Raw genomic sequence first — 21243 nt, 5'->3', positions numbered from 1 at the left:
CTTCTCTGCTTGCGATTAGATCATTTTAAGCTGCTAAACTCCGGGTAAGTTTTCAGTCCAATTATCCAGTAAGCGAATGCATTCAAACAATCCGTCCAAAATAGCGCTAATATAAAGGAAACCAGGCTGATTACATCAGAGATTGCAGAGAGATCAGAGACTCGCGTTGCGTTTTAAGTGAATTATTCATTCCAGTGTGTTTCGCTTTAAAACACGAGCTCTGTCATATTCTGTGATTCTATCTGAAGAGCGCGAGCCCTCACACGTCGCTCTGTGTGAAGTATAGACTGAACGGATTGTCAACACATCCCACCGCTGTATGGCCAGATGAGACGCAAACTAAGTTTTCTCGACTGGATAACCAGTCTCGCTAGTAAAGTTTTGATGGATGAACACTGTAGTAGATATATGCAGTCAGCAGGGCATTGGTTTAGGGTTTTTTTTTGGCATCTGCATGTGGTCCTGTTTAGTATCGCAACTTGGCTTCTCTAAAATGTAAAAAAACTCTTTGCTGTTGCACTGTACACCTACTAAAATATTCAGATTTTTTTTTTCTTTCATATGTGCTTATATGGGCTCCTTATATCATTTTGTTCTTTGGTGTCCTTTCGAAATTTCTAAGTGTCCTTTTTTGGAAAGACATCTAAATTTATCTTGAAAAAAGCTTGCAGAAAATATAGATTTTTGAGAATCACCCTTCAATCTTTTGGTTTACTTTGCTGGATATAGCAAATGATAACAAAATAAACATTTGAAACAAGAAAAATGGCCTATGCTTAATTTCATGAAGTGTGCGATTAATCACAGAAAAAATGTGATTAATTCGATTTAAAAAATGTATCGATTGACAGCCCTAATATATATATATATATATATATAAAAGGGAGTCTATCATCAGGGGACCGATGCTGGACTCCACCAGCGCCGCACGACGCTATCAGCCTTCATTCTCATGCCAAAATCGTTCAGTTCAATTCCATAACCGAAAGCTTTATGCTGTGCTTATTGCCTTGCAATGTGAGTCAATTGGCCTCATTTGACTGTTAGATGTTTTAATTAAGAAACAGCACCGGTGACAAAGGCATATATGAATAATGTCATGTTCGGAGGCACGATGAGACAGGAGTTGTGAGAAGACAATTAGGGTTTTTCAGAATAATTAGGTATTAAACACAGCATAGTCTGAGTTGGAGATTGGCCCAGGAGTAAAGGAAGTCAAATTCAAGACAAAAAACAGAAAGGTCAGATGAGTACAGTAACTTTACAGATACAGTAAGTTTATATAATGTAATGCAAGTTCATGTTGTGAATTGAAAGGGATGAAAACAAGCAACAGCAAATGTCCATTTATGAGAAAGAGAACTTTGATTGGCTATTCAGCTTAGTGAAAAATAAACAGAATTGATGAAAGCAAACCAATGACAGAGTAAAGATATCTGTTTCTTTCTTTCGGCAGGTGTAAACAATAATTAAAGCAAGTGCTGCTAACAGCTCTTCCGGTTTCTAGGGTGGGTATTGATTGGGGTTTTTACGATACCGGTGCCATATCGATACTTTTAAAACGGTACCGGTGCCTTAACGGTGCCTGAACCGATACTTCCAACAACAAAAAAAGAGCCACAAAAAACGATGGATAACATTAAAGAACATTAAAAATAAATATACATAGCATTCACATGCTGCTTGGATGCTCTCATTTCCCGAGTTGTGCTTCCCTTACTCTAAGGCTAATAAATGTAGGCCTATTTCAAGATCTGGGTCATTATTTAATACAAAACCACACATAATCTTTCTACTGTATCTCTGTCAATCACTCTGATATTTAGTTAAAATGAGTGCTGTCTGTCACTGTCTTTAATCAGTTCTTTGAATGACTGTATGGTCATTCTTTATAAAGTAGCAACATGATTGTTTTATAAAGTATGCGTTCATATGTGTTAAGGGCTAGATTTTCGCTGGAGGAAAAAGCTGGAGGAAAAAGCTTCACCATTCATCTCCAACTTCAGGCCCAAATAGGCCGTAATGACTGGGCTCTGATAAGACGCCGAAGAGAGAGGAGTCCATAGAGCCATTCATGGAGGCTAATCAGCATGCCAAGAGCAAAGCCTGGCTCTGCAGTGACTGAATGCAGACTGTGAGCGCCCCTCCTTTAATCTCTCACTCATTCATTCGGCCCTGCCGTGGCTTTATGTCAAACCCAACGTGGCCTTCTCTGCTGTTTCCCGCAACCTTTCCTCCACTGCCCTTTTTCTCCTCTGCGTCCCGTGAGTTAGAGTAAACAATCGTTATAGTGTAAGAACACTGGGCTAATTCAGAGGAAAACACACTGAATGTGAGATGGCGGTATTAATAAGCAGGTTCACCCCAGGACGAGCCATTACTACATCGTTAACACGGCAAGAATGCAAGTCGACACTTTGCTAATGGTCATGGGGCCAAAACACTCCGATAAGCTTCAGATTTGCTTGCATTGTTCTAAAACACCTCTAAGTGCTGCAGCATAGACGGGTTAAGCGGCACAACTTGTGATAGATGATACGCCCTCCCTGTCTGTTTAAATAGCCCCACTGACAGTGAAATGTCTGATTCATCTCCAACCTCTTCGAGCGCTTTCCCCAGGATCTCCTGTATACTCCAGTGCATGCGTTTTAGGGATGAAAGGGCTGCCAACCATGCATCTCGGAGATGGAGACTTGCTGGCTGTGCTGATCTGAAATTCAAAAGCTATCCTTTACAGGCTGTCAGAAAAGTGATGGAGTGAAAAGGGAGTCTATCATCAGGGGACCGATGCTGGACTCCACCAGCGCCGCACGACGCTATCAGCCTTCATTCTCATGCCAAAATCGTTCAGTTCAATTCCATAACCGAAAGCTTTATGCTGTGCTTATTGCCTTGCAATGTGAGTCAATTGGCCTCATTTGACTGTTAGATGTTTTAATTAAGAAACAGCACCGGTGACAAAGGCATATATGAATAATGTCATGTTCGGAGGCACGATGAGACAGGAGTTGTGAGAAGACAATTAGGGTTTTTCAGAATAATTAGGTATTAAACACAGCATAGTCTGAGTTGGAGATTGGCCCAGGAGTAAAGGAAGTCAAATTCAAGACAAAAAACAGAAAGGTCAGATGAGTACAGTAACTTTACAGATACAGTAAGTTTATATAATGTAATGCAAGTTCATGTTGTGAATTGAAAGGGATGAAAACAAGCAACAGCAAATGTCCATTTATGAGAAAGAGAACTTTGATTGGCTATTCAGCTTAGTGAAAAATAAACAGAATTGATGAAAGCAAACCAATGACAGAGTAAAGATATCTGTTTCTTTCTTTCGGCAGGTGTAAACAATAATTAAAGCAAGTGCTGCTAACAGCTCTTCCGGTTTCTAGGGTGGGTATTGATTGGGGTTTTTACGATACCGGTGCCATATCGATACTTTTAAAACGGTACCGGTGCCTTAACGGTGCCTGAACCGATACTTCCAACAACAAAAAAAGAGCCACAAAAAACGATGGATAACATTAAAGAACATTAAAAATAAATATACATAGCATTCACATGCTGCTTGGATGCTCTCATTTCCCGAGTTGTGCTTCCCTTACTCTAAGGCTAATAAATGTAGGCCTATTTCAAGATCTGGGTCATTATTTAATACAAAACCACACATAATCTTTCTACTGTATCTCTGTCAATCACTCTGATATTTAGTTAAAATGAGTGCTGTCTGTCACTGTCTTTAATCAGTTCTTTGAATGACTGTATGGTCATTCTTTATAAAGTAGCAACATGATTGTTTTATAAAGTATGCGTTCATATGTGTTAAGGGCTAGATTTTCGCTGGAGGAAACAGCTGTGGTGTGATGAGGGGTGAACGCAGCGAAAACTTTACAGTAGATTGGAAACCGATTGCTCCCTCGTGACCTTTTGTAAACTGTATTTATGACAAAGAACTGCACAGATACAGATATTATAACAATCAATCGATAAACACACACCTTGTGTGCTCTGTTTCTGTTTGAGTCCGCTCGCGCTGCACCGGTCTGCGGATTGAAGAGCATGCTGAAAGACGGGGAGGAGACGAAGTCTGCCGCAGTTTTCATATGAAATTTAAAGGGGACTGACTCTGAGGCGATCGCGAATTTGTGTACAGTTTATGGAGCTAAATGCTATAGCCCCACTAAAAATGGCCTAGTGACGCCCATGCTCTGATTCAGTTCTAGTACATACCGGTTACATAGGTACCGGTGCCATATTGGGTTTCGGTACCCAACCCTACCGGTTTCCCTGTTTGAATGCTGACTACAGACTACTGCCACCTGGTGGTATGGGTCCGTTTGTTGCGGGGCCCGATGCAACCACACCAGTTGCACCCCCCTAAGGACGGCCCGGGTTCTAGTGCAACTTTTTTGCCCCCAACGCAAGCGATATGAGGCGACGCAAGGCAACTCTACAGTCGGCTTTCCTCAGCGCTAGTTCTTTGGCATCGGTTTGGTGTGTCCCTACCATTAGAGACTGTGGCAAGCCCATAAAAATACTGAGTACAGCTTTTATATTGAGTACACAGAATTATTGCAACCTGAAATTGAGGACTTTAAATCCTGTATCATATATTTTAGGTCAAATTTTTTTCTGACAAGTCCTACAATTCAGCCAGTTGCTATATCATAATATCAGCTGCCAATAACCTGCTTAAGAGCTAAGGATACTTTTTCTGGGTAGTATATATCCCTTCCTGTCACCCTTTACAACTATTATCCTTGTCTAGATTGGCGCAGTAGTCAGAGAGAGGGTTGGCGAGGGACGAGGGTCTCCTTTAGAGTCAGTAATGACAGTCAGACTGAGATTGGACCTGATGCCAGGTCAGTCTGGCTGGCCTCTGAGCTCAGCAGGCAGCCAAAATCATTGCTTCCCAAGTCCAATCATACCAAAAAGCCCCAGCAAAGTGTGACTGCAAGACGTCTGCTTGTACGGACTCCTGGGGAGTGCTTTAAACTAATTTATTTAAAATATACTTAAAACTTTCACAGAACACTTTGTTAAGACACGCAAGCCATCCACAGACCTGCCGCATCCACAGTGTTCCACTTTGTTAATCACTCCATGGTTTTAGTCTGGCATCCATCCTCTTTCAAGCTATTTCCATCAATTAGCAACTGCTGGGGAGTTCAGGTGGCCACAGTAATGGTAATCTTTGTAGCCAACTGTTCATTTGAAATGCTTAGCGGTTGCATTGTATGGGGTTTTTGAGCATTTCTTTCTGTTCGCTTTTATTATCATCATGACCTGAACTTATTGGTTAGTAGAGATTTAGTTTGAACTGAACAGCCAATCACAACAAAATGTGAATTTAAAATGCTCAATATAAGTCTCTGTTTCTGAATCTGCCTCCATCTCCTTTCGAGATTGTGGCAAACCCAAGACCATTAAAAAGAAGAACCACTTGATGTCAAATTCACGAAAAAACAGAAAGGTCAAATATGAGACAATGTCTAGAGTTGATAGACAGACCTCATGACTTTTAAGTAGTAAAAAATACAATACATGTACATAATACATTGCAAATATAATGCAAGTTCATTATTTAAAAAATCATTGGCCGAAATGCATGTTTGAATTGAGAGAGATGAAACATGCTACAACAAATGTCCATTAGGGTTGTGCCGATAGACGATAGTATCGTGTATCGACGATAGTCAGAGATATCGCCTGTGGCTGATGCCTTTGACGATAGCAAGACGATTATTATTATTATTATTATCAGGCTAATAATACTCTAATTAATATTAGGGCTTATTTGTTGCATTGTATTTCTTTTTCTGTGTTTTACAGTATTGTGCATTATAATATATCACACACAATTATGCTGAGCTTAAGAATGCATTGACCAATCAGCGGCATTCAGATGACTCACCGCTGAAACAGCAGAGTTCCATTGTTCAGCGCGCACTGACTGAATTCTGACTCGCGAATTCTTTCATCATAAAAGTGCAGAAGTACGTGCGATGTAAGTATAAGAGATTTATTCATCATATAGTGTATATTCACTGATTTTAATGGGAGTGTTTTTAAAGTGCATAACGCGCTAGACTGAGCTTGTGATGATGTTCTTTGGTAATGTAATGTTCTTTGCTTGTTTTCTGTAGCTACTTTTTTAATAACTGAGGAAATATAAGCATTATAATTAGTAACTTACGATGTTTTTAATCATTTTTTTTTCATATTAAATACAAATTCAGTCATATTAAAAACATTAGGCTGCTTTTAGCATTACACTGGATTTGGTTCACTTTCCGGCAATGAAACTAGGTAAATAAATAATTACATAAATTAGCACGATAATTAGCACGTGTATCGGCGATCTCACAGGCTGACGATAGGATGATATAAAAATTGAGCATATCGCCCAACACTAATGTCCATTTATTTATTTTATTTAAAAAACAACTATAAAATGTTATTTATTTTATAAAATAACTATATTTATGAAATACAAATAAATGTATTTATTTACATTTACATTTAATCATTTAGCAGACACTTTTATCTAATGCGACTTACAAATTAGGACAATGGAAGCAATCAAAATCAACAAAAGAGCAATGATATACAAGTCCTATAACAAGTCTCAGTTAGCTTAATGCAGTACACGTAGCATGTTTTTTTTTATTATATAATAAATAAAGAAAACAGAATAGAAAAAGAATGGAGCAAGCTAGTGTTAGAGGCCTTTTTTGCTTTTGTTAATTGTATAATAAATAAAAAGAAAACAGATAGAATACAAAAAGATTAGAGAAGCTAGTGTTAGTTAGTTTTTTTAAGAAAACAAGCAGTTAGTAAATGAATAGAGTGCAAGTCTAAAAGGGGCAAATTCTTTTTTTAAAGAATAGAATTAGAATAGAGAGTGCTGACGTTAGAGGGTCAAATAAAGATGGAAGAGATGTGTTTTTAGCCAATTCTTGAAGATGGCTAAGGATTCAGCTGCTCGAATTTGAGTTGGGCAGGTCATTCCACCAGGAGGGAACATTTCATTTAAAAGTCTGTGAAAGTGATTTTGTCACAAATTACTCACCCTCATGTTGTTCCAAACGCGTAAGACCTTCGTTCATCTTCAGAACATAAATTAAGATATTTTTGATGAAATCTGAGAGCTTTCTGACCCTGCATAGACAGCAAGGTCAAGGCACAGAAAGGTAGTAAGGACATCATTAAAATAGTACATGTGACATCAGTGGTTCAACTGTAATTTTACGAAGTTACGAGAATACATTTGTGTGCAAAGAAAACAAAAATAACGACTTTATTCAACGATTTCCTCTCTCCAGGGACAGTCATCCGCCATTATCAACTATGCGCATTGCTTTCCTGTGCTTGTAAACAAGGCACAGCACATGCGTGTTTTACATCAGCAGCACCACACGTATGCGTCAATAACGGCAGAGGACTGTCCCGGGAGAGAGGAAATTGTTGAATAATGTTGTTATTTTTGTTTCCTTTGTGCACAAAAAGTATTCTCATAGCTTCGTAAAATTACAGTTGAACCACTGGTGTCACATTGACTATTTTAACTAGTGCTGTCAAACATTTCATTGCGATGCCATTATCAACTATGCGCATTGCTTTCCTGTGCTTGTAAACAAGCTATTCTCATAGCTTCGTAAAATTACAGTTGAACCACTGGTGTCACATTGACTATTTTAACTAGTGCTGTCAAACATTTCATTGCGATTAATCGCATCCAAAATAAGTTTTTCTTTACATAACATATGTGTGTACTGTGTATATTTATTATGTATATATAAATACACACACTTGCGTGTATATATTTAAGAAAAATACGTTACGTTTATATATGAAATATATTTATATATAATATAAATTATATGAACATAAATATATACATGTAAATATTTTTAAAATATATGCTGTATGTGTGTGTATTCAGGGGCATAATTTCCACTGGGGACAGGGGGGACGTGTCCCCCCCACTTTTCAAAATCACGTTTGTGTCCCCCCCACTTTCAAATTCGTTTGTTATGATTTTTTTTAACCGCACGCCATCATCGCCACGGAGGAGCAGGACCGAGCAGGGCACAGACTCACGCGAAAGTCATTGATTCAATTATTCATTTATAAATACAGCCACTTGCTTTAAAATGACTCGATGACTCACGCATTAAGACAGTGACTTACCGCCATCTACTGGCGCTTTTAGTATTTAAAATAATCACTTTTCACTTTTTTTTAATCATCATTGCATATTAATCTATTGAAAAAACAATTAATTTTAAACATTAATATTCTACTTATAAAGATAAAAAAATGCATTGGAAAGTCAATTTAGGGGGCAAATATTGTCCTTTAATGGAAAAGGTGCAGTCTAAGTGGAAGAGAGGGGGTAGGCCTAAGCAGAAATGCCTCAGGGTCTGGGAACCACTGATGTAGAACATTCTGTCCTGTGCAACAAGTAGGGCTGGATATCGAGTTCGATACTTTGCTTTATTAAAACTATTTGCACTGATTTTTTGTTAGTTACATTTTGTTCCTTTATGCAGTGGCTCAGGAGATGAGTCTTTGACAAGCTGAAAAATAAAACCAAAGTTTTTTTTTAGATAATGTAATCTTGTTCAAATAGATTTCATAAAATTGGTATAGAAAAAAGTATAGTTCAGGAACCAGTATCGAAGTCAAGGTATCGGTATCGATATCGAAAATTTTTGAACGATACCCAGCCCTAGCAGCAAGTGATTTATTTTATATTTTCAGGTACAGCGGTTAGTTTGAAATAAAAGTTTGTTTAACAGTGGAAATTGAGTCTCACATTATTTAAACATTATTCAAAACATTAATGGTGAAAATTTTCGACTTTATAAAATTATTCTCCCAAGTCTTGGCGATCGGCCCCTATTTAAACACTAAAGAAAGTGAGACATATTTTTCTTATACATAGTTTAGTAGCCTACTATTCTTTTTGCCAGAATTGATCATTAATCAACTTAATTATTTCCTGGATTTTGTATCACCATATTCCCTAAATGTATGTACACGCAGGAAATGGGATTCAAATCAAAAACATTTTCCCCCATTTTGTGTCCCCCCCACTTCTCAAACCAAAGTTACACCCTTGTGTGTATTTATATACACATAATAAATATACACAATAAACACACATATATTACGTAAACAAAAACTTTTATTTTGGATGTGATTAATCATTTGACAGCACTAGTTTTAACCATGTCCTTAATACCTTTCTGTGCCTTGACACACTATGGTAGGACCCTTGCTGTCTATACAGGGTCAGAAAGCTCTCGGGTTTCAGCAAAAATCTTAATTTGTATTATGGGTTTGGAACTGAATTTAAATTTTTTTGGTGAATTATCCCTTTAAAATATTTATTTATAATAATTATTTTATTATCTGTATATATTTTTTGAGTATTTCCTTCTGTTCACTCTCATTGTCATCATGACCCGAGCTCACTGGTCAGAAAAGACTTAGTTTGAACTGAACAGCCAATAGCATAACAATGATGAATGAAACTAGAAATACTTACTTTTAAGACTAGTTTTCTTTTTTATTATTATTTGTGACTATATCAAGACTACAGCATAACAAATAAAGCAACAAATGAGACCAAAAATGAAGCCTCGATAAAAAATATATTTTAAAAAATGTATGCACTTTAATAGCTTAAAATCATCATGCATAAAACAGTTTTACTCATGCAATATGACATATTTCCGAGTGAAACAGAATAATAAAAAGAAAAAAAGTAAGGTTTTATTTCATCCTTAAGGAAAAGTGTGTCATTATCATATTAATGTTAACCTGCATGAAATTGTGCTAACTATTAGCAAGACTGTAAAAAAGTGATGTCAGCCGAAAGGGAAAGTTGTTTCAGTTGGTGAAGCAGGTTATTAGTTTTAATGAAAGCTGAAAGTTTTTTACTTAACATGCACTGCAGAATCATTCACAATAACAGCATAAATGTGTATTTGGAAAGTAAATATGGTCAATTTGGATTTCATGCTGGCTTAGTAATTTCACTTGTTCATTATAACAGTCAGTCCTGATGAAGTGCTATTTTTATAGCCACTGGACAATCCGTCCTAAATTGACCATAAATGAAACTGGCCTAAAGAAAAATAAATAAATGGAGAAATGTTGGAAAATGTGAGCTGAGGTCTGAGGCTGGTGCATTATAATATCAAACACCCAACGCTGCACTAAGACTCTGTATGTAGGAAATGAAAAGCGCTTGGACCGATACCTCCTGCGGTTCTCTCTGTCACTATGCTGGAGGTCACTGCTCTATTCCTTGGCACTTTGTGAGAACCAAACCCATGCATTCTCCAATTATTTTCTTAAAAGCCCAGTTACTGTGGCAACCAGGCTAACATGTTTTGTTTGCCATGGCGGCAGGCCAACTCAAACCTTTAAGCTGTTCAAAGCAAGCTCACACATAATGGGTGACTGCTCTTGTGGTTTCAACCTTACACCTATACTGATATCGCATGCACAAAGAGCTCCAAACATAACTTAATGATAGCATTGCTTTACTTAGAACTTCATCAGTTGGTTAAAAATAAAGTCATCTGCAAAGGCTGTCGATCGAAATCCAATTCCAACTCACCTTTACGCTTTTATTTTAAGATTTGTAGTGAAAAATAATTGTCTGTTCTCTGAGCTAAAAAACATTAGACACTGGTCATGAACATGTCTGAACTTTTTCACATTGCTGAGACTCTTATGCAACATGGATCAATTTTATGAGGCAGAATATTTTTGCTTTTGCTTTCCAGAGCACATAGAAGATAAAAGATGTCAGACTGAGCTCTCATGTCACATCAGCACCTACAGGACTTGAAGCATATTCTTACTCATCCATCTATCTCTCTATCTATCTATCTATCTATCATCCTTCTGTCTTTCTATCTGTCTGTCTATTCACATAATGCCACCGGTGCCTCCTTAATGATGCCGTGCTCAAGGATGGTGAGATTGGGAATATAGTTAGATGTGTCTAGGTTTCTTTAGTTGCATTACAGTGTACATCACAATCCAGTCTCTGTGATTTCCACATAATCATTTATAATCACAAATGCTTGTGAATCAAACCATAAAACAGAGTCGTTTTGATATCATCAGTCCTCAAACTAGGTTAAATGGTGGTGGTGGTGGGTTTTTTTTTTTAGTTACAAAAAAAGTGAGTAAATGACATTGTTACAAATATAGCATCTCCTTAAGTAAATAAATGGATTAGCAATTCAAACAGATGATCCTTGGTTTGGCCTTAGGCTAGATTTAAGCACTACATATTGACAAGTATACGAAAGGTCATGCGCAAGTCCTTTTTCTTATCAATTCTGATGCCAGATGAATGCAGAGTATTACTGATGCACATACACATACATATATGAAAAACAGCTCATCATCTCATTAAAATGTGTTTGCACTGTAATCGACTTTAAGGAATCCTAACATGGAAGCAATATGTTACCCTGCACTGTAAAAAAAAAAAAAAGTAATTTTAAAGTTACCCTACCATTCATCTATTTATATAAAATTGCAAAACATGTAATTTTACTGCAAAATATTCTAAAGCATTAAAAATAACATTTCTGAATTGCCTTATAATTTGAAGTGAAAATGTATATTTAACAAGGCCATATACTTTTACAATAAAATGTTGTTGAAATTATATTTTAATAATTAAGACTTAGAAACCATCTAAGAGACATTCCCACAAATCCTTCCTCAAACCATCACTATTTGGATTTTATTTTAAAAGTTCTTTGTTATCAGTACATTTGACTATTTTATGTTGCATTTCACGTTATTTACTTGGCATTATTTTAGTGTCATTGGTTTTTGATGTTGTGTATATCTTTACATAGCTGTATAGAGGCCAATTTTGATGAACAGTCATCATGTGGCCTTTTCACTGCACCACCTGTACAATTATCATCACATTTTACAGTATCAGAGATTTTAACAGCTCAAATACGTTGGTATATTAATATTATATGGTTTAATGACATATATGCAGTTAAAAACTATAAATTAACGTAAAATGCCAAAAAGTCATGTTGTAACAGGCTAATCACTATATTTACATGGTAAAGTTCTAGCAACCACAACTTGTTTTTTATTATAACTATTTATCGTAAAATGATCATATACGTGTTTTCCCCCCCGCAAAATTCATTAAATTCTGACAAAGACCGTTAAGGCTTACCTTCGCCGAAGAAATGCGCTTGAATCAAGAAGAGCAGGAAAAAGCCCACCGCCGCTCCCGCGAGCGCCCACGCCACGCGGAGATGCTGCATCTTTCTGAAGACCGGATGCGTTTACAACAGCACATCCATCCCGGCTCAACACTGAGTAAACAGTCCCTTATTCTCAGGAGGAACAGGCTGTGTAAAGACACTTTCCATGCGGACAAGCCTCTGCTGGTAGTGCGGAACTGCTCAGCGACAGGTTTCTATTCGGAGAGATTAAAGTTCAATGCAAGAGAGTTTCAACGCGGCATCTGACACTTCGCGTCCCGTTAACCGCTGCATAGTCTCTCGCTCACCGCTCGTCCCAAAATATTTAGCAGGCACCGCGCCGCATGTCTTCACACATCCACACGCGAGCCTCGAGCTGCATAAACAACTGTCGCCCCCGGAATCCCGTTAAAGTCCAGGAAAAGACCTCACATGCGTCCAGCCTCGCGCGTCGTTCCGTTGACTTCCCAGCTGAAACTGTGCGGACGCGCGTGCGTCTCCTGTTTAACTGAGGCTGCGAGTCTGCACGCGAGTTTCGTCTCGGTTCAAAATCGACGTCATCACTGTTAAATCTGTCAATCTCTGGGCTATTCCACTTACAGAGCGCGCGGGAACACCTGGTTACAGTAGGCCAACAGACATGTTTTATTACGAAAATGTTTTTTTTTCTCTTTAATTCTAAAATGCATAGATGCAGTATTAAAGGGGTCATATGATGCGATTTCAATTTTTCCTTTCTCTTTGGAGTGTTACAAGCTCTTGGTGCATAAAGAAGATCTGTAAAGTTGCAAAGACTAAAGTCTCAAAACCAAAGAGATATTCTTTATAAAAGTTAAGAGTTAACCACGCCTACCTAAAACGGCTCGTTCTAACACGTGTCTACGTCACTATGTGGGAAGATTTGCATAACGCCGCCCAAATGTTCACGCAAAGAAAGAAGGCATTACACCAAATACACAAAATAATGTTCTTTTTAGCAACACCATATGACCCCTTTAAGATTTTTTTTTGTCTGATTTTTTTCTTTTCATCTAACAGATCAGGAATACCGCAATCGATCTGGTGAAAATCACATTTAACATGCTGTTTTTTAGATCAAAGGGGAGTTAGCATTAATATGAATACACTGTAAAATGATAAAATTACTGTTAAAAATGTCAGTTGCTAGAACTTTGCTGTAAAAATTCAGTGATGGTATTACAAGCATTTTGGCGACTGTATATTTTATATTCTTAATATTATAACTTAATTGTATGAAAGTGGTACAGATAATCTTTCATTCAGTGTAAGGCCACACATTCAATCAAACAAAAATAAACACACCAGGGTAAATTATATAAATATCAACTAACATGAATGGAACACAAAACCCTATGAAAAAAAAGTCAGAAGGGACCAGTGGGGTTATTTTGAACCCCATTTAGCTTTAATTGTATGGACATAAGCAGTTGTCATTTTTTAAAGTATCTTATTTTTTGTTATACAAATGTTTTCTTTTTTAATTTTAAAGGGTACCCCATAGTTTACATATGCAAGTCAAAATTGGTTTCTTACATTTTCCATCTTATATCTATGTACGTAATTGCATATAGGCAATGTTAAATATCACGTTGACATTCAGATTTATATTTAGTAAGAAAGTAAATATCAAGTTGCCATTTACGAGGTGCTTTTATCCATTACAGTACATGCTATTTATAACAGTGACAGTCCCACTGGATCATCATCGTGAAGTTAGGTATACACACAATCTAGATTTAACATTAAAATTAAAAATATATATATGCATCTATTAACACATATATGCATTCCAGTAGAAAGACTTGCTGTCTCATACTTATTAGTTTTAATTTTGAAGGTTTTTTCTAAAACTTCTCTAAAAAGTCTTCTTTATTCAGTGATGGATAGCTATTTGCTTTGTCTCTTGATGATATAATTAATAGTGATCTCTTATAATGCATATATTCATATTTAAAAGTAATCCATTTTCTCTGCCGTTGATGTCACTTTTCATATTATTCCCAAGTACAGCTGTCCACACATGACATCCCATCACATTCTCATATTGTTCTCACGTACTCCGAGCTTCAGTAGAAGAATGGCAATCAATCAGCGGGGACCCAATTAAATATGTTCAGAATACCGCACCACTGCAAAGTCAAGCTGCTACTGAAATATCCTGCCCTATAATAACATGTTCCCCCTGTGTTGCCAATATATCTCCAACAGATCTAGTCTTTTTTTCTCCCGCTCTATCTCTCAATTTCCATTTTGTCTAAGGGGAATATCTATATTTGACTCTGCAGTGTTTGTTACTGTATGAAAATATGTGGCGGGACAATAGACCCAGTTCCAATTTATTAAGCCTGCTTTCATTTACTTACTTTCTACATTTGTTTTCCATAGTAATTGCAACGTCTCAGTGGAGACACTGGAAAGTGATATTGGTATATATATAAGCAATATAAGCCAGACCCAGTACCCTATTTTGTTTTCTATTTTTGGTGGATGAAAGGTTAATTTATTCACACCAACATAATTCCAGCTTGCGAATGACAGAAACCCATGGGAATCAAATGTTTGAGTATGAATATTTATATTCATCAAGTATTTAGCAACAGCTATTATGGAGAAAATAAACAATGTGATTTAAAGATCACTGAAATTCTACACCAGATAAATACCTTGAACTGAACTGAGAAACTCAACATTTCAATTCATAGACTTAATCTCTCAGATCAATGCAGGGACGAGCCACTGTTTGCCCTTTTTAATCTAAATCCCTTTCCTTGATTTGGAATCAGAAATCCATTTGTTCAGAGAACGTCTAAAACAAATTACGAGAAGAGCATCAGCACTAAACTTTAGATTTGAAATGAGAAAGATTACTTACTAAACATTTATCTCATGCTAATGAGAGCATTGGATACCAGATGAATTAAAGGGAGAGTTCATCCAAAATAAAAAATTCTGGAATACAATGGAAGTCTATAGGAACTGAAAATGTTTAGTTACTAACATCCTTCAAAATATCTTCTTCTGTGTTCCAAAGAAGAAAGATTTTCATGCAGGTTTGGAAAGACATGAAGGGCATTAAATACAATACACTTTTTGTGCTATATTCCACATCTTCAGAAGTCAAATGAAAGATTTATGTGAAAACAGATCGAAATTATTCTTATTATATAATTATTAATTATCGAAATTCACTGATAAAGTGTCGTGGGCTGTTAACCATAGCGACCGAATAATTGAATCAATGAGTTGAACTTGAGATCCAAACCGTTTGAGTGCAAAACAGTTTGAATGAAATTCAGGGTATTTAAAAAAAACAACATGTGCTATTGTGTTTTACAGTTAGGATAAAAATAAAGTGGAAAAAAAACATGTTAATGAATCTTGACTCACACCATCTTCCTGTCTGAGAGCCAAGGGCGCTCTCGCCTGCACTGTAATGTTATGCAGCATTTCTGTCACCGTTATCACCGCAACACTCTGGGGGAGCAAAGCGCAGACCACCGCTTGACTGCTGAATGTCCCTAAAGCACAGTTTACACTCCACAATACATTTGTTATCATGGCGAGTCTCCTTATAATCAATATCTTTGTCATTGTCAGAATTAGTCACAGGGCCTCTCCTCTGACCCTGGGAATCTTGCACCTTGATGAATCTGTGAAAATGAAGTCTATCAAATCACATATAGTGAGCAAAGCAATGATTGTGTAAAAGTCACAAATTGCTCTGGAAAATACTCTAATTTAAAGGAACCCGTTCAGCCAAAATTGTAAACCCTGTCATTAATTACTCACCTTCATGTCGTTCCAAACATGTATGGCTTGATTTATTCCATGTAACAAAAAAGAAGATAATTTGAAGAATCCCAGAAGTGTTTTTTGTTCATACAAAAAGTCAATAGAGACCAGTGGGGTTATTTTGGGCCCCAATGACTTTCAATGTATGGACAAACGCAGCTGTAAAATCTTATTTTTTGTTACACAAAAGTTATGAATTTAAAGGGGTCATGACATGAGAAATCAAATTTGCCTTGATCTTTTGGCATATATGAGGTCATTGTACCATTAAAACATCCTGCAAGTTTCATAGCTTAAAACGTCCTTCTCAATATAAACAAAGCATTTATTTAATCAAGCTCCAAAAACGGCTCGTTTTGGATCCAAGAGGCAAGGTGATGTAACCTGAGCGCAGTCATTTGCATGAACACCGCCTCCAGAGGAACACATCGACGAATAGTCATCTTCTCATCATAAGCCCTGCCCACTGGCGGTCAGTCGCTTAAAGGGTTAGTTCACCCAAAAATGAAAATTAGTCCATAAATTACTCACCCTCAAGTCATCCTAGGTGTATATGACTTTCTTCTTTCAGACGAATCCAATGTTTCCTATGCAATGACGTTAGCCAATCATAACAGTGTTCGATTCCTGAGAAGTCTTAAAAGACCCACCCCTTAAAAACAGGAGATTTCAGAGAGAGGTTCAGAATGAGGGTTGAAAAGAATCTTTTTTTTTTCTCATATTTGTTTTTTGTTTTTTTGTGCAAAAAAACCGCAAGGAACATTAAAATAATAATTTAAAAAATCCATGTCATGACCCCTTTAAAGTGATGTTCAGTCTTTAGTGTGACATTTCAGCATGTGTTCAACAAACTGTAAAGTAACTGCATTTTGGGAAAATCCAACCTGATCTGATAAGAAAACAATTTTACAATTTGGTAATTTTGTATTAATCTGTATTATTGGATTCATACAAAAACCTATTATTTTTAGGAAACAATCCCCCAAATAACGAATAAGATTACTTGAATTCATACAAATTCACAACCAGTTCATTAAAATAAAATAGTTATGAATTCCCATGAGATTGTGTTAGTAAACACACATAACAAATACTGAGTCTGAACAGACAAGATTCCTCTTTATTGGGAAACTGCACCCAAGATTTTTCTTGATTTTTCATTGATTAATGACTTCAAACTCTGTCTGTTTGTCACACAAAGCTATCATATGACTTCTGAAGATCTGGATTATATTGCATTTCTCATATAGACTACTTTTATGATGCTTTTTGTCATTTTGAAGCTTAACAGCTCCAGTCATCACTTTCATTAAAGTGGACAGAATATTCTTTAAAAAAAAACATCTGTTCAAAATCATACAGATTCAGCACAACATGAAAGTGAGTCATTTCTGGAAGTACTATCACTTTAACACAAGACAAAAGCACATCCGATTAGAATGACAATGAATAGCAGGTGAAATGGCTCACAGCTTTCGAAATCAAACACATTTGATGCTGGTGTGCAGATGTAGTAAGACTTTGGTGTTCGAACCACAGGATCGTGACTTCTGTGAAAACTTCATTCCAATTCAGTATAATTAGTTATGACAGATTTTAACCAAACAAAATAAAAGAAGCTTGAAGAGGAGAAGAAATTGATACACTTTAAGGAAATTCCACCCCCAACTAATGTCTAACCGCACAGCGCATCCTTATTACAGTTTGGGTTGTGCAATCCAATTTGGATGAATCCCATTAAATGTGACATCCGCCTTCATAATATGCATTCCAGCAAATCTCCTGCATTTCAGCAATGTTTTTTCCCCGTTTCAAGATATGTTGATCCATATGGCATTCAAATCTCAGGCTCTTGTTTAGTTAAACTGGAACCATACATATATAAAACTGCATTGTGGAGCTGTAACTGTATCCTTTGATATGAGCATGAACGATGTGTTTCTGCTGTCAGAGGTAATCAGAACGGATTAAGCCTCACAGTTTTACTCCCAGACAGTCCGAAAGAAAAGCTGATGGTATCCCAATCAAAGAGAGGTGGGAAACTGTGACAAGTCCAGATACATTGAGTGATAAGAAGGCAGGGGCTCTTCTTCTCTCGCCTGCCCGGAAAGACTTTTGTAATCAATCTACGCAGACTAATTCGGGCCAGACTCCAGTGTTTCAAAAGAGGTGGAGAAGGGAAGTGAGAAATGGTCTGACAGGCCAGTGTAAAGCTGTAAAGTCATGGGTCTGCAGTGCAGTACATTTTCATACCCCATACATGTATGGCTTAATATAGCGGATAAAATATTAAATTCAGTTTGTAAAGTTGGAGCATATTAATTAGTCACTGATGCAGTGGACAAGCTATTTTAGTTATTCATGGTGTGATGGTGTTACATGAAGTGCAATTTGATGTAAAAATGATTCTTAACCATAATTTGATTGGATTGTCCACTTTAGACTTGCCACGGTGAAAAATGTAACATTGGCTAAAAATATCAGAGAGCTAAACATTAAGATTGAAATTTACTTACAATAACAACAGTTCCTAATAAAGAGTTTGTGAAACAGTACATTTCCTAAATGAGCACAACGAAAGCCAGATGTTATTTAGTGAATTATCAAAATTACACAACAAAAGACGTGACTTTTATTTGTCTTGAACAACTATGGTCAGAAAAAGTAAGCGGTATACATTTTAAGTGTGTAACGTATCAATACAGTGAACAAAACAAAGCATAGATATCAATATCACCACATTTAAAAAAGCCAAGACTGTTGTAGGCACGAACAAACTCACAAAGAATGACCCCTGTATGCATGTTGGTTGAGGTTTAGTGAACAACACCAAATATAGGCCTATTATTTAACTTCCTTTTTTAATTGTATTTTTCATTAAATTTAATGTAAAAAAAAAATTCTAACTTTATCTGAATACCTTGCATTATTATGTAAGCTATTATGCGACGAAAACAGACCATACGCTAGATCACAGCACCATGTTGCATCCAACCAGTATTACTGATATAGTCAGTTTCAACTATAGTTGACTAAAACTCAAATCGTAAAAACTTTCTTTACATGACATAAGATAAACTTTAACTAAAATAAAATACAAAAAAAACTTGATGAAACAACTAAACCTGAAATTAAAATTAATAAAAACTATGTGGACATATAGAAAAAAATTACTAAAACTTTCGAATAAAAATAAAGCAAAAATATGAAAATAAAAACTAATTCAAAATATTAACCAAAAAATGTATCTCTATGATAGCAAAATAATGGTGGTAATTGTCGCAAGCCATGTGTGGGTTTTTTTAAATTATGTATTTATGACAATAAAGATTCTACAGTATTTACCATTATCTTCTATTGTAATGGACAGATATGTAGCTCTCTCAAAATATGACATTAAAAACCCCTTGTTAATCATTGTTTAAATCTTGCTTCAAAGAAAACTTTTTTGTTGTTAATTATTAATAATTCATGCATCAGCAGATTAAAAGAACATTTTAAATAACTACAATACTTTTGTTTGAATCAGTGTTGCCATTTTTGTCATGTTCCAGTGTGCCATGCACAAAATTTCTGACATTATCACATTTAATTTTACTTTGCAAACTCTCAATTTCTAACGTCTTCCTCTTTATTTCCTGTTTAGCCATTTTGCTATACTTCTGCCTATTTCTGACGGTCTGTTTTTACCGTTTTAGAACAAAACAAAATTACAACACAGTCATCTTTTACTTCAAGTTATAAAGTCAAAAGGTACATGACAGAAAAGACCTCATGTGTAAAGTCAATATTTACTGACTGAAACAGCAGTGCCCTGGTCAGTTCGGAGGACAGATGGATGATCTCAAAGAGAATGTAAGTGTGGAAAAGCAGATCTTTCTCTAGTTCTGCAGTGTTTTCCATGCAGGGCAGGACAGTATTATTATGGACAGTATTGATTTGACAGAACTAGCATTTTGCCCATTGACCGTGATGCACCGCTGTAGCGAGTGTTTATGAAATGGATAGCATGTGTGAAATTAATTATTGACAGATTCAAAATGCCATCCACAACGGCGTAAATGTGGACGGTAAGCAGTTTTTGACAAACGCGGTGGATAAATCATTCAGACAAGATGTAGTGACAAGCAACTGAGCTTAAAAAGGTTTTCATGTGAATGATGCAGATGTAGATTATCAAGTTATTATCAAGTAACGCTGTATTCACTTGGCTTGTCAAAACATAGCTGACATCTGTGACCACATTTCTAAAGTGATACATCATTCGGCACATTGTAAAACGTTGCCGATTTCCAACATAATCACTATGGCTGTGCAGCGATTCAAAGGCAAAACCTCAGTCGGATGATTCTATGAGCAATGACTGAAAAAGAGATTGCTTATTAAAATCTAATATCATGTAAAGGATCAGTAAAATGAAATAGAGATTTGACTAAAATATTGTTTAGGCCAGAGATGTAATCACGAAAAGGCATTCCACCGAGGATAACTCCATTTTCTCAAACTGTTGGCGGCATTACCACCAAATTGAGAGAGAGGAGAAAAAAGTTAATGTGCTTGTAAAAGATGGGCCACTTTATGAATTTTACTGCCCACAGGTCAGATGGGAATACATTCATTCTATATTCAGTGCAGAATTTATACCAGTTTCTCGTCATTGCTATGCAAAGCACACAAGAACATTTTCAAGGCAAATCATAAAGCATCTGCCCTTCAGTGGTGAAGATGGAGAAACAATTCTGAAAAGGTGTGTATGCCTCTATGTGTGTGTGTCTGTTCTTTAACACTTCTCTCAGGACATGCCATTTTAATTATCGCTTTGTATAAAGGTCAATGGCATGATGCTAATTTTTTATCCAGATATATTAATTTATTCAAAAATTCTTGCAATTTATAAACTTGATGACTTGAATATACCTCTTCTATCTTAAGCATGTTTTTCATTTCTCAATTAAAACTAATTTTGATTTTTTTTTTGTGGGGGGGGGGGGCATGCAATAAAAAAAAATCTGGGTTGTGCAACTGACCTTCTAAAAAAAAAAACTTATTAAATAGTTTGGCATAACCTGATCTTATAACCTGATCTTATTATATATATAATTTGGGATGTACTAATGAGCAGTATATATATATATATATATATATATATATATATATATAT

At 36.2% G+C, this 21243-nt stretch overlaps 1 protein-coding gene across 2 annotated transcripts in view; it reads right to left on the bottom strand.

The window, feature by feature from the left end:
• The window catches only part of LOC107598818 (protein FAM19A5-like), a 54574-nt gene that overhangs the window by 22077 nt on the left and 11254 nt on the right, over positions 1 to 21243 (bottom strand). The window contains exon 1 of one of the 2 annotated variants that reach the window (XM_016290250.1): positions 12239 to 12743. The exons of the other annotated variant lie outside the window; for it this stretch is intronic. Coding sequence (XP_016145736.1) covers positions 12239 to 12329 — 91 coding nt within the window. The 5' untranslated portion in view covers positions 12330 to 12743. Of the gene's footprint in view, positions 1 to 12238; positions 12744 to 21243 lie in introns of those variants that run through there. 2 annotated transcript variants of the gene reach the window in all.

Source organism: Sinocyclocheilus grahami, unplaced genomic scaffold, assembly GCF_001515645.1.
Source record: "Sinocyclocheilus grahami isolate Dianchi unplaced genomic scaffold, SAMN03320097.WGS_v1.1 scaffold257.1, whole genome shotgun sequence".
NCBI lineage: Eukaryota > Metazoa > Chordata > Actinopteri > Cypriniformes > Cyprinidae > Sinocyclocheilus > Sinocyclocheilus grahami.
Note: the sequence above shows the minus strand (reverse complement) of the source record. Positions and strands in the feature narration are given on the sequence as shown.